We start from the raw sequence: 12,617 nt of genomic DNA on the forward strand, positions 1-12,617 counted from the left end.
AATTGAAAGTCCCTCGATGCTGATGTATGGCGTCATCTTATTCTCGTGCTCAACCATTCTTTAAGTAAAAACAGAGAAATATAAAGAGAAACCAACCTTAAAACTTTCATATTCCTATTATCACAGATCAATAAAGACGGATGCGGGAAGACAAAAAGCTGTTATTCTGAGCCTGCAAACTGTAAAGGCACCAGTGACTGTGACTTCCTTGTGACCATCAGACCCTTGAAGGGTGTGGACTGCAGTGATGACAACGGCGAGGTGGAATTCGAACTTAGTACCAATAAGGATTGGGCTGCTATTGGATTTAACAAAGAGAAAAAGATGGTAATGAGGGGTACTAACCATCTATATGGGAAAATAAAAAATTCTGAATTGAAAATCAAATGGTTTGCTCCATTCCGTTTGGGAAGCTTCGCAAAATATGGACTGTGATTTGAGGCGATGCAATTTTTTGGCTCTTTTTGTACCCTGTAGCTGGCCCTTCTCCCACCACGTCAAATTTCATAGTTTTATTCAAAATATCACCGCCCAGGTGGTTTGTGTAAATGTTGAGCACCCTAGGTCTCCAGATCGAGGTATAGGGTGTAATCAGCAGAACAGTAATTGAACAATGTCATCAAAGAAAGTCAAGGTGTTACGTAGTATCATTCACATCAACATATTTAAGAACGTAAATCTATCAAATTTTTACGTATGGTCTTGGAAAAGCTATAAATAGTTGCAAGTTTTGCAGTTCTTCATATCACATGAATATGACTTTGATTAAAGTCGAAATATTGCACAACACTTTGTATAAAAGAGTGCGCGAAAGGTCTGCTAAACGCAATTTTTATTTGGCTTTTTCCCACCTGTTTTTTTTTGTTTTGGTTGTATTATGTGACTGTTTTAAGGCTGGAACCGATGCTTTGATCTGTATGAAAGGAAGACAAAGGAATTATGTGCGGCGCTTTGTGGCTGACAATGGTTACGGGACACCCACTAGGACACGTCCAGTAAGTATTTCACATCATTCACTGTGTGCTTAAGTATGATGCTTTTTAATGCCTTTTCAGTATAAACTGATCAGGCGTGCAGTCAAGATGGTAACAAGCTCTAAATTTGGGTGATATAATAGGGAGCTTAGGCGGCAACACGGCAAAGGCAACGAGAACGGCAAAAAAGCAATAGGATTAGAGAAGCAAAACAATAACTTTACACGTGCATCACGCTTTTTTGTACATTTCTTTGCCGTTGTTGCACGACTACGACGTGAAACTTCCTAATTTCATGTTTTGTGGAGAATGTGAACACACCGGACAACGATTTTGTTTTTCTTCTCCTAAACTTTGATGCAGTCCTTTAGGATTCAACTGTTCAAAAATCTGCCAACATTTGACGAATTAAACGAGATGGAATAATAAAGTTTGAAGCAGCGTGAAACTTTTCAAGTGACGTTTTTGAAGCCGTCGCCGTCGTTATTGCTTAGGCCCCCTAATCAACCTCGTCCCCAGGTCGCTTTTCCCGGGCTTTGGAAAAGCGCCCCAGGACGAGGTTTCCCCCTAATGCAACACGCGCGTGGCAAGCGAAAGGAGACGCGCGTTCCCTCGCCGTCTGGGACGTTGCTCGCCTCTCGAAATGGAGAGCTTGCTCGCTACCATCTTGGCCCTCAGACCCGAAAACCCATGAAGCCAGTACTCGCATTTTGCATTATTTAGCTACCTGATATTTGCTAAGTAGTATTTACTTGGACATTGACAGACCCAACCTTCAGCATTCATATTACATGGTATTACTCTCTGGCTACGTTTTTAAACTCCCAAAAAAAGAGCAAACTACAAAAAGTCAGTCTTATTGGATTCTAAAGAAAAGAAAAGAAATTCAATAACTCGTATAGAGCCGATCACCCCTACAGCCTACTTCTGATTGGTTTAAAAATTTGTTGGTTTTTCCCTTTGTTTGTGATTTAAGTATATTGTACCGTTTAAGAAACTAGTCGAGGTATGTGTCGAAACGATGGAAATCTGAACTGGCTGGAATTCAACTTCAGCTTTCCAACAATTACTTGTGATACTACATTTCTTTTTACATATACATACTTCTTGATTTCAGACACCTTCCTCTTTAGTTAAAACATTAGCAAAATCAGAAAATGGAGTGCTCAGCTGTCGGTAAGTCAAGCGCAGTTTCTTGGTGTGGTCCAATAACTACTTCAAATAAAATAGCTAACAAAGAATGGTATTACTTTCTCCAACACCCAGAATCAACCGCGTTTAGTTTCAAGTTAAGATATCCGTTATAATTTATATTTGTTTTTTTCTTCTGAGGCGATAAGTCTGGGAGATGAATTTTTCTCATATAATATCTCCTTTTTTGACTTATAGTTTTAAAAGACTGAAACGGGATCCTAAGATGGTGGATCTAACGCAGCCATGGTATCTGGTTTATGCCAGCGGCCCCAACAGTACGTAGCTTGCTGATAGATAACGACAGTAAACTGCTATTTAACAATTATTCCTCGAGTCCGATGGGCTCTGTGTCAATAGCCCATGAGGCTGAAGGCCGAATGGTGCTATTGACTCAGAGGCCATGAGGGCGAGAGGAATAGTTGTTTTAGTAAAATCCAACCAGTTGGTCAAAAATATCGAGAATAAAAAATTTTAGCTACTTAACGCTTTTTGTGGCTTTTTTTAATTTGTGTTAATAGTTCTAAATATCATACCTAAAAAAGCATTCTGTCACTCTAAATAATTAAAACGACTGATATTTGCTTGCTGTTCATGCCAGTCCTTTTCTTTCTTTTTTAAAAGATGATGATGGATCAATAGGTATTCATACTTCATCGCCTAAAACAAGTCCAGAGAAGATCAAAGTATGTGAAATTGCGACTCTGGTTGGAGAAAAGAAGGACACGACCTTGATAAAAGTGCATGGTTAGATTCATTTTAAAGCAGTAACTGGCAGCTTGGTTGTCCCAATTTCATTAAATACTTCCGTTTTTAAGGTTTGAAAACAGGGATCAATCTTAAAACACTTAAAAATTATGTAAAAAGTTTTTGTTGTCTGTTGTGTATGACTTCCAGAAGGCTTTCGTTAGATACTTACAGAAGGCTTGTGTAAGTGTGCTTACACAAGCCTTGGGTAAGATACTTACAGAACGCGTAAGAAGGCTTGTGTAAGACTCTTCATACAAGGCTTGTGTAATTATCTAACACAAGGCTTGCATAAAGAGTCCTTACAGAAGACTTGTGTAAGGTTGCTTACACAAGGCTTGTGTAAGATACTTACAGAAGGCTTGTATAAAGATTCCTTACAACTCAAACAGATCCTTTGCTCTGCAACACACTGTATGTGAAATTAATGTGAATTCCTGACGTTGTAGGCTGTTTAATGATTATCGCGTGGGTTGGCTCTGCCTCTGTTGGAATTTTCATGGCTCGTTATATGAAGGTAGCATTTGGTAAAAAGGAACTGCTGGGTACCAAAGTCTGGTTTACGGTAAGATATGACGTTACTCAATTAAACCTAAGCAAACGCCGATATGAGTATTTTTTTGAGTGTCATCTTTACTGCAGGTCTTTTTTTAAACTTAAAATTTGGTCTTGTTAGACCACGTAAATAGCTATTTATAAACAATTCTGCTAATTTTTAACTGTCAATATCCACATTAAAATTCAGTTAAAGCTTGAATTTTTTAGGACATCTTCGAAAAATTCCTTGCATTTTGCAGTGATCGGGTCGTCCTTTCAAATCATGCAACTCATCAGTGTTGGAATAAAAATGTGTTGGAATAAAAATGCCACATCTTTGAAAAAGGTGACAGGGTTATAACTTTAATCACTTGGATTGTACCTAAGTGGTTGTCTTTTTTATGTTTGACAGTTTCATCGAGCGTTGTTGGTCTTCACAGTGCTGGTAACAATCATCGCGACTGTCATCATTTTCATTCAGGCCGGACACTGGGTAAGTCGAGCACTATCCCAACCTCGTCCTCAGGCTACTCCCCTATCCGTCCCTCTCTCGCTCCGTAGGGAAGGGTAGGAAAGAACCCTGGGAACAAGGCTGGCACTATCCCTAAAAATATTTCTTTACGTTTGAGGAACAATAAAAACGCTTAATAAATAAATATTTAAATAAATAAATAAATAAATAGATACACGCAGAGAGAATTTTGAAGGAGTGGGGTTTAATGAGGGTAGCGACTGACGAGCCAAATTGCCGGTTAACGGCTAGGGGTGTTCCTGGCATGCGTAACTGTTTCTATCAAAACTCTGTTTTGGCTGTTGATGTAAATATCAATGACATTCTTTCTGCCCAAAATCAGAGCCCAACTTTAGTACATATTTTCACAATGAAATTCTACTTAGTGACGATGCAATTAGGAGCAAGCAAAAGTTTGCAGAGTATGAGCCATGTTGGTTATGTTTTTATGTCCGTCTTTTCATAAGTCCAAGTCTTTCTCTTCTTTTTTCTACTGTTAGATGCCTGGTGCTCATACTGTCGTTGGTATTATTGTGTTGGTGCTCGCTGTCATTCAGCCAATTATGGCATGGTTCCGACCCCACCCTGGAGATAACAAGTATGTGAGCTGAAGTTTTTCTTCCTTTTTCTTTTGTTCTAATTGATTGGCATAGCTGTTGGCCACATAAGTGAAAAGGCTCTTTTACCCAAAACTTTCATTTCTCCTTCGGAGTTACTTTCTTTTGTCAGATTTCTATCAGAGGCAGTTTTGGAGAAGGACCATTTTCGGGAAGGAAATATCAAACTCCAAACGCAAAAGCCAGAAAACCAGAAACTTCTGGTCACGTGAAATCTCGCGCGTTGCAAAAGCATACTAACTATGGTAAAACCCGGGAATTCATGATCAATACGTCATCACAGAATGAAGTCGTTCACAGTCTACCGGACTTACGGGGACACAATTTTCGCCAGTCCGGGGGACTTTGAAGGTTCAAACAGGCTTTGATAAATTGTGCGAGGATAATGTTCGGAATAATTCGTCTTTTTTCAATCAAATTTCTTTCGATAATTTCTTAATCAAGTAATGTTAGGGTTTAAACAAACTTAAAGAAAAATTTACTTCATATACACCTTTAATAAGCGAACTTCAGGATGCTACATCTAGCGATCTGATGTTAGTAACTGTTGGTTTTCTCCTATCCCTCTAGCCGGTACCTTTTTAATTGGGCGCACCGTGGTGTTGGTCTCTCTTCGCTGGTTTTGGCTGGTAAGACATACTAACAAAACCGTGTTTACTCGAATAAGCACCTCGGCACTAGCTTACTTTTTCAACTTTCTCGGTGCTGCGCTTATTCGCAGGCGGCGCTTCTATAAATTTTGTTTATTTCCAAATAAAACGGTTCTCCATATTCTTCCTTTGGTTTACCATGTTTTGTTACAAAATGATAAGTATAGCCAAGTGAACATTTCAAAATATAGCAATAACTAGAATATGAACAACGAGCAGTTGAACCTCTATTAAGCGACTACCTATTAAGAAGCCAACCTCTATTAAGCGGCCAGTAATCAAAGTCCTGAAATAATCGTAGAAAAGAATAGGAACTTAAGCCTCTTTTTTGAACGTCTACCTCTCGGCCGTCCCAACGAGAGTTCTTCCATTGTTTACGTCTCTATTAAGCGGCCATCAAGCGCTCGATACACTTGTTTGGCTTTTTTTCAAGAATATGATGACGGGGAGAGTTGAATACCGAATGTGGACCAGCAAGTTATGCCGCCCCCATCGGGTGCTTGTTTTAAAGTAAAGTAATGTTTCTACTAAAGATTTAGTAGCTTTTTTTTGACGAACTTCCATTAAACGGCCACATACCGGTACCCCAAGAGTGGCCCTTAATGGAGGTTAAAAAAGCGAATTAGCAATATCTGTATTAACATAAAAAATGGGTGCATTTTAGCTGGAAGGGTGCAGCGCTTATTCGAGAACGACTTTCTTTGTGGGGGGGGGGGGGGGGGGGGGGAGGTAAATACGGTAATTATGAAACTCACTCATCCATATTCTCATATTTGTTTTGTAGTTTTCTTCAAAAAGTTTTTTCCATTTATGTACGTAAACAGCCCAAATGGTTTTTTTGGCCAAATCTGCAACCCTGAGATCTCGTCAAAACCCATTTAAATCGGCGTCACTCACATGAAATAACAACTTTTTCACTGAATCTGTGCAAGATTTGCAACGCAATTGCCTAAAAAACATTTTCTTTTTTTCTTTCCTCTGTAGTGGCCGCTGTGTTTCTTGGTATTCGCATGGAAGCAGCAGGGCTGGATGACTCGCCTCTGTACGCCATGATTGTGTATTGTGTAGGCGTTGCCTTTGTGATTGTGTTTGATTTTTACATTTCCCTGGAGAAGAGTGACAAAAAGAAGGAAATTTTCAGCTTGGCAAAGGAACTGAACCCGGGTAATTTAATCAGGTTGCTGTGTTTATTCCCTTCCTCTAGCATTGTAATTAACAATTATTCCTCGAGCCTGAATGGGCTCTGAGCCAATAGCCCATGATGCCGAAGGCCGAATGGGCTATTGACTCAGAGGTCATTTAGACTCGAGGAATAATTGTTAGTTAGTAAAATCCAACTAGTTGGTCAAAAATATCGAGAATTAAAAAATTTTAGCTACTTAAATCTAGGCTTTAATCCTTTTTTGCCGCCAAAAAGCCAGCGCTTTTCGCTACTTGTGGGCTATAACATATAGCCTAGTAGTAGCTCAACCAATCAGAACGCGGTATTGATAATAGACCACTAGTTGGATTTTACTAATAGATAATACTGGAAGCCAAGCTTCCTCTGTTACCAGTCGACATTGTGGGCTTTACCGTTGTAAAAAACACGTTGCCTGGTAAAGCAGAGTGTAAAACGCGTTGTATATCTTATATTTTCACAACAGGTGATCATGATAAGCGGGAACAGTCAGTAGACAAGGTGGGTGTCGAGTTTTATTAGGGAGCTTAAGCAACGACGACGGCGACGGCAACGAGACCGGCAAAAAAGCAATAGAGCGCTTTCACATGACGTCACGGCGGCCATATTGGTGTCCCAAAACAGTGAAACAGCGGCCATGTTGGTGTCCCAAACTAATCCTTAAATGGGAGTTGAACTCTTATTTTATGCAAACGCTTTCTTTTGTTCTAATAAAATTGCATAGATGCTGGCCAATCGAGTGAAAACACTCTATAGGTTTAGACTGGCAAAACAACAACTTTGCACGTACATCACTCTTTTTTTGTGCATTTCTTTGCCGTCGCTGCACGACTACAACGCGAAAATGCTTAATTTCACGTTTAGTCGAGGACGTGGACACAAGACAACGACTCTTTCTTTTCCTGAACTTTGATACAGTCTTTTAGAATTCAAATCCAGAAAAAATTGCTAACATTTGACGAAATGAACGAGTCGGAATAAGTGCGATAAAGTTTGAAGTAGCGGGAATTCACCTTTTAAGTGACGTTTCCGTAGCCGTCGCCATCGTTGTTACTTAAATTAAGCTCCATATTAATACCATCTTACGAGCTGCCTTGAAATGTAAGCCTCTTTATGCATCTTTGATTTACAGGGAAACTGAATGAACTTAACTTAAGTTCGGCCAGACCTGGGCCAACAAAACGTAGATACTTGAAATGATGTTCTCGGTTTTGATTGATTGATGAACTTCAATCAGAGTTCTTTGTCGGGAACAACTGACCAGTGATTGGCTGATTAATGTATGGATGTGCTGTAAAATTTTGAGGTTAGAAAGAAAACGAAATGAAAACAATATTACTTTGACTGTTGGATTAAAAACGGTGAACTTGAAAAAAGGGCTTTATAGCGCCAATAGTATCAAACTTGGTTGAGAGTGGCTAAACTATTGTTTCGTTATTCTCCATTATCTTTCCAGTCTGTCTCTCTCCGACGTTTCATGCTGGGCTTCTTAGTTCTGCTTGTGTCCTGTGTAGTGATGGCGCTTGTGCTTTTGATAGCAGTCTCAAAAGAACAAGAAAACGAAGGCAATCATGATCATTGAATTGACCAAAAAGTAAGTTAACATTCACTTGGGGATGCATACATGTTTTCCCTGGTGACCTGAAGGCTTTACTCGCATTAGCTATTCACTCTATAAGAGCTGAGAGAGAACGGTTACCAGCTTTAGGTGCTATGATTTCTTGGATAGTATGGTAAGGCTAGCGATTGCTATTGTTCATCCGTGGAATCCAAGGCAACCATTAACCAATTGTTTATATTTTAATTAAAATTGTTCAACTACACGATCTCGGAGATAGATGTGGTGGAAGCTTGTACTCATTCTCTATGTCGTTTATGTAGTGGCAACAACACCAATCCTCTTTTTAACCGAGCCTACACCAACTAGCTCTGGTCCATGCATCTTAGGATTTATAAGTAACTTCAAATTGGCTTCAATGAAAAGCTTAGTTTCATTAGTGCCATTTTTTTTTATTTATTGCAGGTTGGCTTTCATACAGTGAACAGTGAACGTATTTCCTGCTTCATTTGGGACAGATAACCTTTATAACACAGAAGAAGTAACATAAAGTCAGTTGATGAATAAAAACTTCTTGATTTACGTTTTATCGTTTTTTATTTTACTTATAAAAAAATCCTTTTGATTATTTCTTTGATTTGCTGTTAGATTAGCCACAAAATTAAGACAGCATTAGTCTTCACTAGTAAGTGAACAAAGAGTCAAACAAAAATTTATGGGCAATTTCAAGTGCCCTTACCGTTATAGGAGCAGGAAAGATAACATCATATTTAGAATGTTCCTTAATGAATCTTGATAAACATGAAATCGAAGGGGTAAAATTAAATGTACACGTAAATATAGCTTTTAATAGCAAAAATCATCAATATCTGCACAATACACGGGAGCTCTAATATGAGGGTCTCAATGGGGTAGTGGCTTTTACGGTTATCGGCTAAAATTTTGGCTCTTTTACGGCTATCGGTTAATTTTTTTCAGTTACGGTAAACAAAAAAATTAAAAATTAATTAATTTTGTTTCAAAGAGTTAAATATTAATTAACCTGAATTTTTTGTGTCTTTAAAGCAAAATAAAGGTCTTCGGATCATCTCGGGATGAAATAAGCTATTCTTTTGAAAAATTTTAACATTTGATAGATCATACTTTTTTAAAAGTATTCCACTTCTGATATTATTTTACACATAGAAATGTCAATAGTCAATTTAAAAATAATCTTTGTGAAAAAGAAAGAGCAGACACGCGAACGCCCATCTCAAGCCGGGACGCGACATTCTTTATAACAGAAATGGCCGTTTTTACACTAGAGACGGATTATTCGTGTGAGACGAGTTATCTGTTTAATGATTCGCGTCAGATAGGTAATACGCCTTAATTTAAAAATGAAATAGTTTTAACTTTGAATGAACAATCCGCCTGACTTTATCCATCAATTTTGACGGACTGTTTGAAGCTGGATTATCCATTTCAGAGAGCCTGTGTACAGCCGCCCCCTCCCCTCATGAAAAATCGGAGAAGGGGTGTCTGTGGGGAGGGCGCGACTGTACACAGGCCAGTCAATCCGTTTCTAGCTCTAGTGTGAAAACGGCCAAAGACAAAATTCTCGTGTCCGGTGTTTTTAATGATAGCGAAGGACTGTACGGAACGACTTTCTGCCGTTGCCTTGTCCGTAGGCCTCATTATTCCGCGCGGCTTTTGCGTTTTGGGTCACGTGGTCTGGGCGAGCTCCCACCGAAATGCCTTGATGACCGAGATTGCGTGGTAAGACGCTGTACAGGGACGAGGCATGGCAATGTCTACAGTAGCATCAGAGAAAAAAAAGGGAATTGTTGTTTATCAGCAACGTGTTATTTTTAAACAGTGACATCTCTGCGTGTTGTTTCACTATTGTTTTGAGGGCCCGACCTCCTGAAAATCCCAAATATTAATCCTCAGTAGGCTCCTGTCCCCAGCAAGAAGCCACACTTTCACCATGGAAAAAAATTAGTTCCTCGAGAGAGCGGCGGAAATGGAGCCTACGTCTAGGTCAACACCTAAAGGGCGCTTGGCCTAAGGTGCGTACGGAATCACGTACAGTAGCCAGGAAATAAAAAACGCAACCATAAGTGAGTTTAGCACCTTCCTTAAAATTAGCAAATCTGGCGAACAATTCCTTTTACGGTTAACTCTTTTTTACCCTATTTACGACTAGCGGTAAAAATTTTTCAATTTTTACGGCTATCGACTAAATTTTTGGCCGTTTTACGCCAATCGCTTAACCCCATTGAGACCCTCTAATATTTTGATCCTTAATAGCGTAGAGTATTATTCTTGTAATCAACCATTTTTGTAAAATTTCGCCTTCATTTGGCAACATTTAGTTAATGAAACTTTTGACGGTAAATAAACCAATACTTTTTATTCTAAAAATAGAACAAATTCCGCTACCCTTCACTGTAAATAGAATATTAAGGCACAATAAAGTTTTACTGCCGCCGCTTGTCTACTGTAAGTAACAGGGCTGTAATATAGAATATTGCTATAGTAGTCGCAGTTCCTAAGCACTAAATAAAATGCTGATATGAATCGAAAGAAAATAAGGCTTATACCATGATTTTGTACCCTGGCAAAGAGGAACTCGTTTTTTGAGTGCACACACGCTTCGTTGCAGAAAATTGGAAACGGTTCTTTATTGTTAGTTCAAAAACAATACATCAATAATTCATTGAGAAAACACAAACATAGTTATGTTGAAGAATATTCTTGCAATCTGTTAGAAACTGCGGAGTGTACATTTTCTCCCAGATTTCCTGATGAAAATAGACAAATTCGTAATGATCGTTGGCGAATGAACAAATCTACAATCAAATAATTTTTTCGATCGACTCTTTTTTATTTGTTCTTGTTTGCCGGCGTATGAAGTCATGCAGTGTGATCACTCAATCAATTCTCTTCAACATATCGACATTGTTTGTTTGTTTTTATTTTATTTCCTGAGAAAATCTATGATTTAAGTGTAAGTATGGTGTTGTAAATTGTTTACCAAAAATAATGGGTTATAATTAACCTGTGTAAGGGACAGTTTGCGCAGAGTCACCACTCCACCAGAAGTAGTTAGCTCATTTGAATATTTCACATTTTCATTTAAACCTGTGATAATAATCAAATGACGCTACTGCAATTATTCCGACTTTGCATTCGTATTAGTTAAACGCAACACTCAGGTGTCAGAACGTTGATACGCCGTCTGCAGTTGCATGTTGTACGTAAAAGATGCTGAACTCAAAGGTAGGAACTAAAAAGATAGCTGACAAGAAAATCAAATGAAACTATATATTTCAAGATCCAATTTGAAACTCCAATCATGTATTTCAAACTCTTAGTGTGATAATGTACTTATGGTTCTACAAATTTCAGTTGTCTCTAATCAAGCACTGTCTGATTCTCTGGTCAATGCAAAGGCAACCTGTTCTTACGAAAGTCTTTGATTGATGGTATATCGTTTATTTTTTGTTTGTTTGCCTTTGAAGAGTTTTTTTTTACCGAAAAGTATCGCGGCTTCAGTGCATATGGATGGATGCGCTCTGAGGGTTAAAAATGAACTAGCTTGTAATGAGTTTATAAGGTCTTAAACAAGTTCGGGATAGAAAAACGTCTTCTCGGAAGTACTGAAAATAAGGCCACTAATTGGTAAAACCACGATGGCAGAAAAAAATTGATAGCGCGGTGGTACTGAAGGACACCGTTCATTAAGTTATTACGTAATGCTTTTTGTTAGGTTAGTCGGCTCTTGCTTACAAGTGTTATTTTATTCATATATGAAGGGCATTAACGAGTAAAAGAAAATCTACTGAAATTGGCCTTAGAAATAAAGAGAGGAAAATAAAATTTACTTGTTTCATGGAGTTGCTGCGGATTTCATAATAAGGAAATATAATTCTTTCGGCGGAGGAAAGGATATTCATATACAATCGAAATAAACTCCAGCCATGTCTAAGTGGATTATGATGACAGAACCATACAGTACGTTAAATTGCACCAGAGTAAACAGAGAAAAAATGGGGTTTAAAAACGTTAGACATAGATGGAATTTTTTTTAATTAAAAGAGGGCTAGCCAAGATTCATGCACCGCCAGGCAAAAAACTGGACTGGGTACAAATAGTTGCATAGTTCAGTTTCATCTGCTACCATTACTTTGCACTTTTTGTTTGTATGTTCGGTTTCATTTCAGTTTGTTATAATATTCAGGACATGTTCGCTGTAAACAAAATTTTGCAACTTCTTTTTTGCTGTTCTCTTAAAATTACTTTCACCACTTGCTTCACATATATCCCTCGTATCTGCAGCGTACGATATTTTTTTAAGATTGAAGGAAAACCTAGACCATACAATGAGGTTTTAGGGATAACACCGAATAGGCGAAGAAAATATTAATGATGCTTTTAGGAGACTCGGGAAGCTCATGGTTTGTGCATCGTAAAATGGTTTAACCTAAATTTTTCATATTTGCATTTGCAATCCGTGTTAACTCAAGACATGTATACGATGATAACATCCCCACCTACATGAGTGAAACAATGGAACATCGGGTGGATTCGGCCCACCTGATCGTAGCGTCGTGACACTGCAAAATTTAAACAAAGGGTTTTTACTTATTCTGTGTGGTCATTTATTT

The 12,617-nt window shown here is 38.4% G+C and overlaps 1 protein-coding gene across 1 annotated transcript in view; it reads left to right on the forward strand.

The window, feature by feature from the left end:
* LOC140922019 (putative ferric-chelate reductase 1) overlaps positions 1 to 8,547 on the forward strand; it is a 21,274-nt gene extending 12,727 nt beyond the window's left edge. Inside the window, exons 11-23 of the mRNA XM_073372049.1 lie at positions 127 to 327; positions 894 to 995; positions 2,092 to 2,150; positions 2,364 to 2,443; positions 2,790 to 2,912; positions 3,362 to 3,477; positions 3,862 to 3,942; positions 4,461 to 4,558; positions 5,148 to 5,206; positions 6,212 to 6,391; positions 6,874 to 6,908; positions 7,864 to 8,001; positions 8,431 to 8,547. Coding sequence (XP_073228150.1) covers positions 127 to 327; positions 894 to 995; positions 2,092 to 2,150; positions 2,364 to 2,443; positions 2,790 to 2,912; positions 3,362 to 3,477; positions 3,862 to 3,942; positions 4,461 to 4,558; positions 5,148 to 5,206; positions 6,212 to 6,391; positions 6,874 to 6,908; positions 7,864 to 7,989 — 1,260 coding nt within the window. The 3' untranslated portion in view covers positions 7,990 to 8,001; positions 8,431 to 8,547. The remainder of the gene's footprint in view (positions 1 to 126; positions 328 to 893; positions 996 to 2,091; positions 2,151 to 2,363; positions 2,444 to 2,789; positions 2,913 to 3,361; positions 3,478 to 3,861; positions 3,943 to 4,460; positions 4,559 to 5,147; positions 5,207 to 6,211; positions 6,392 to 6,873; positions 6,909 to 7,863; positions 8,002 to 8,430) is intronic.
* Positions 8,548 to 12,617: the final 4,070 nt, after the last annotated feature.

The sequence above is a fragment of the Porites lutea genome, chromosome 12 (genome assembly GCF_958299795.1).
Source record: "Porites lutea chromosome 12, jaPorLute2.1, whole genome shotgun sequence".
NCBI classification, from domain to species: domain Eukaryota; kingdom Metazoa; phylum Cnidaria; class Anthozoa; order Scleractinia; family Poritidae; genus Porites; species Porites lutea.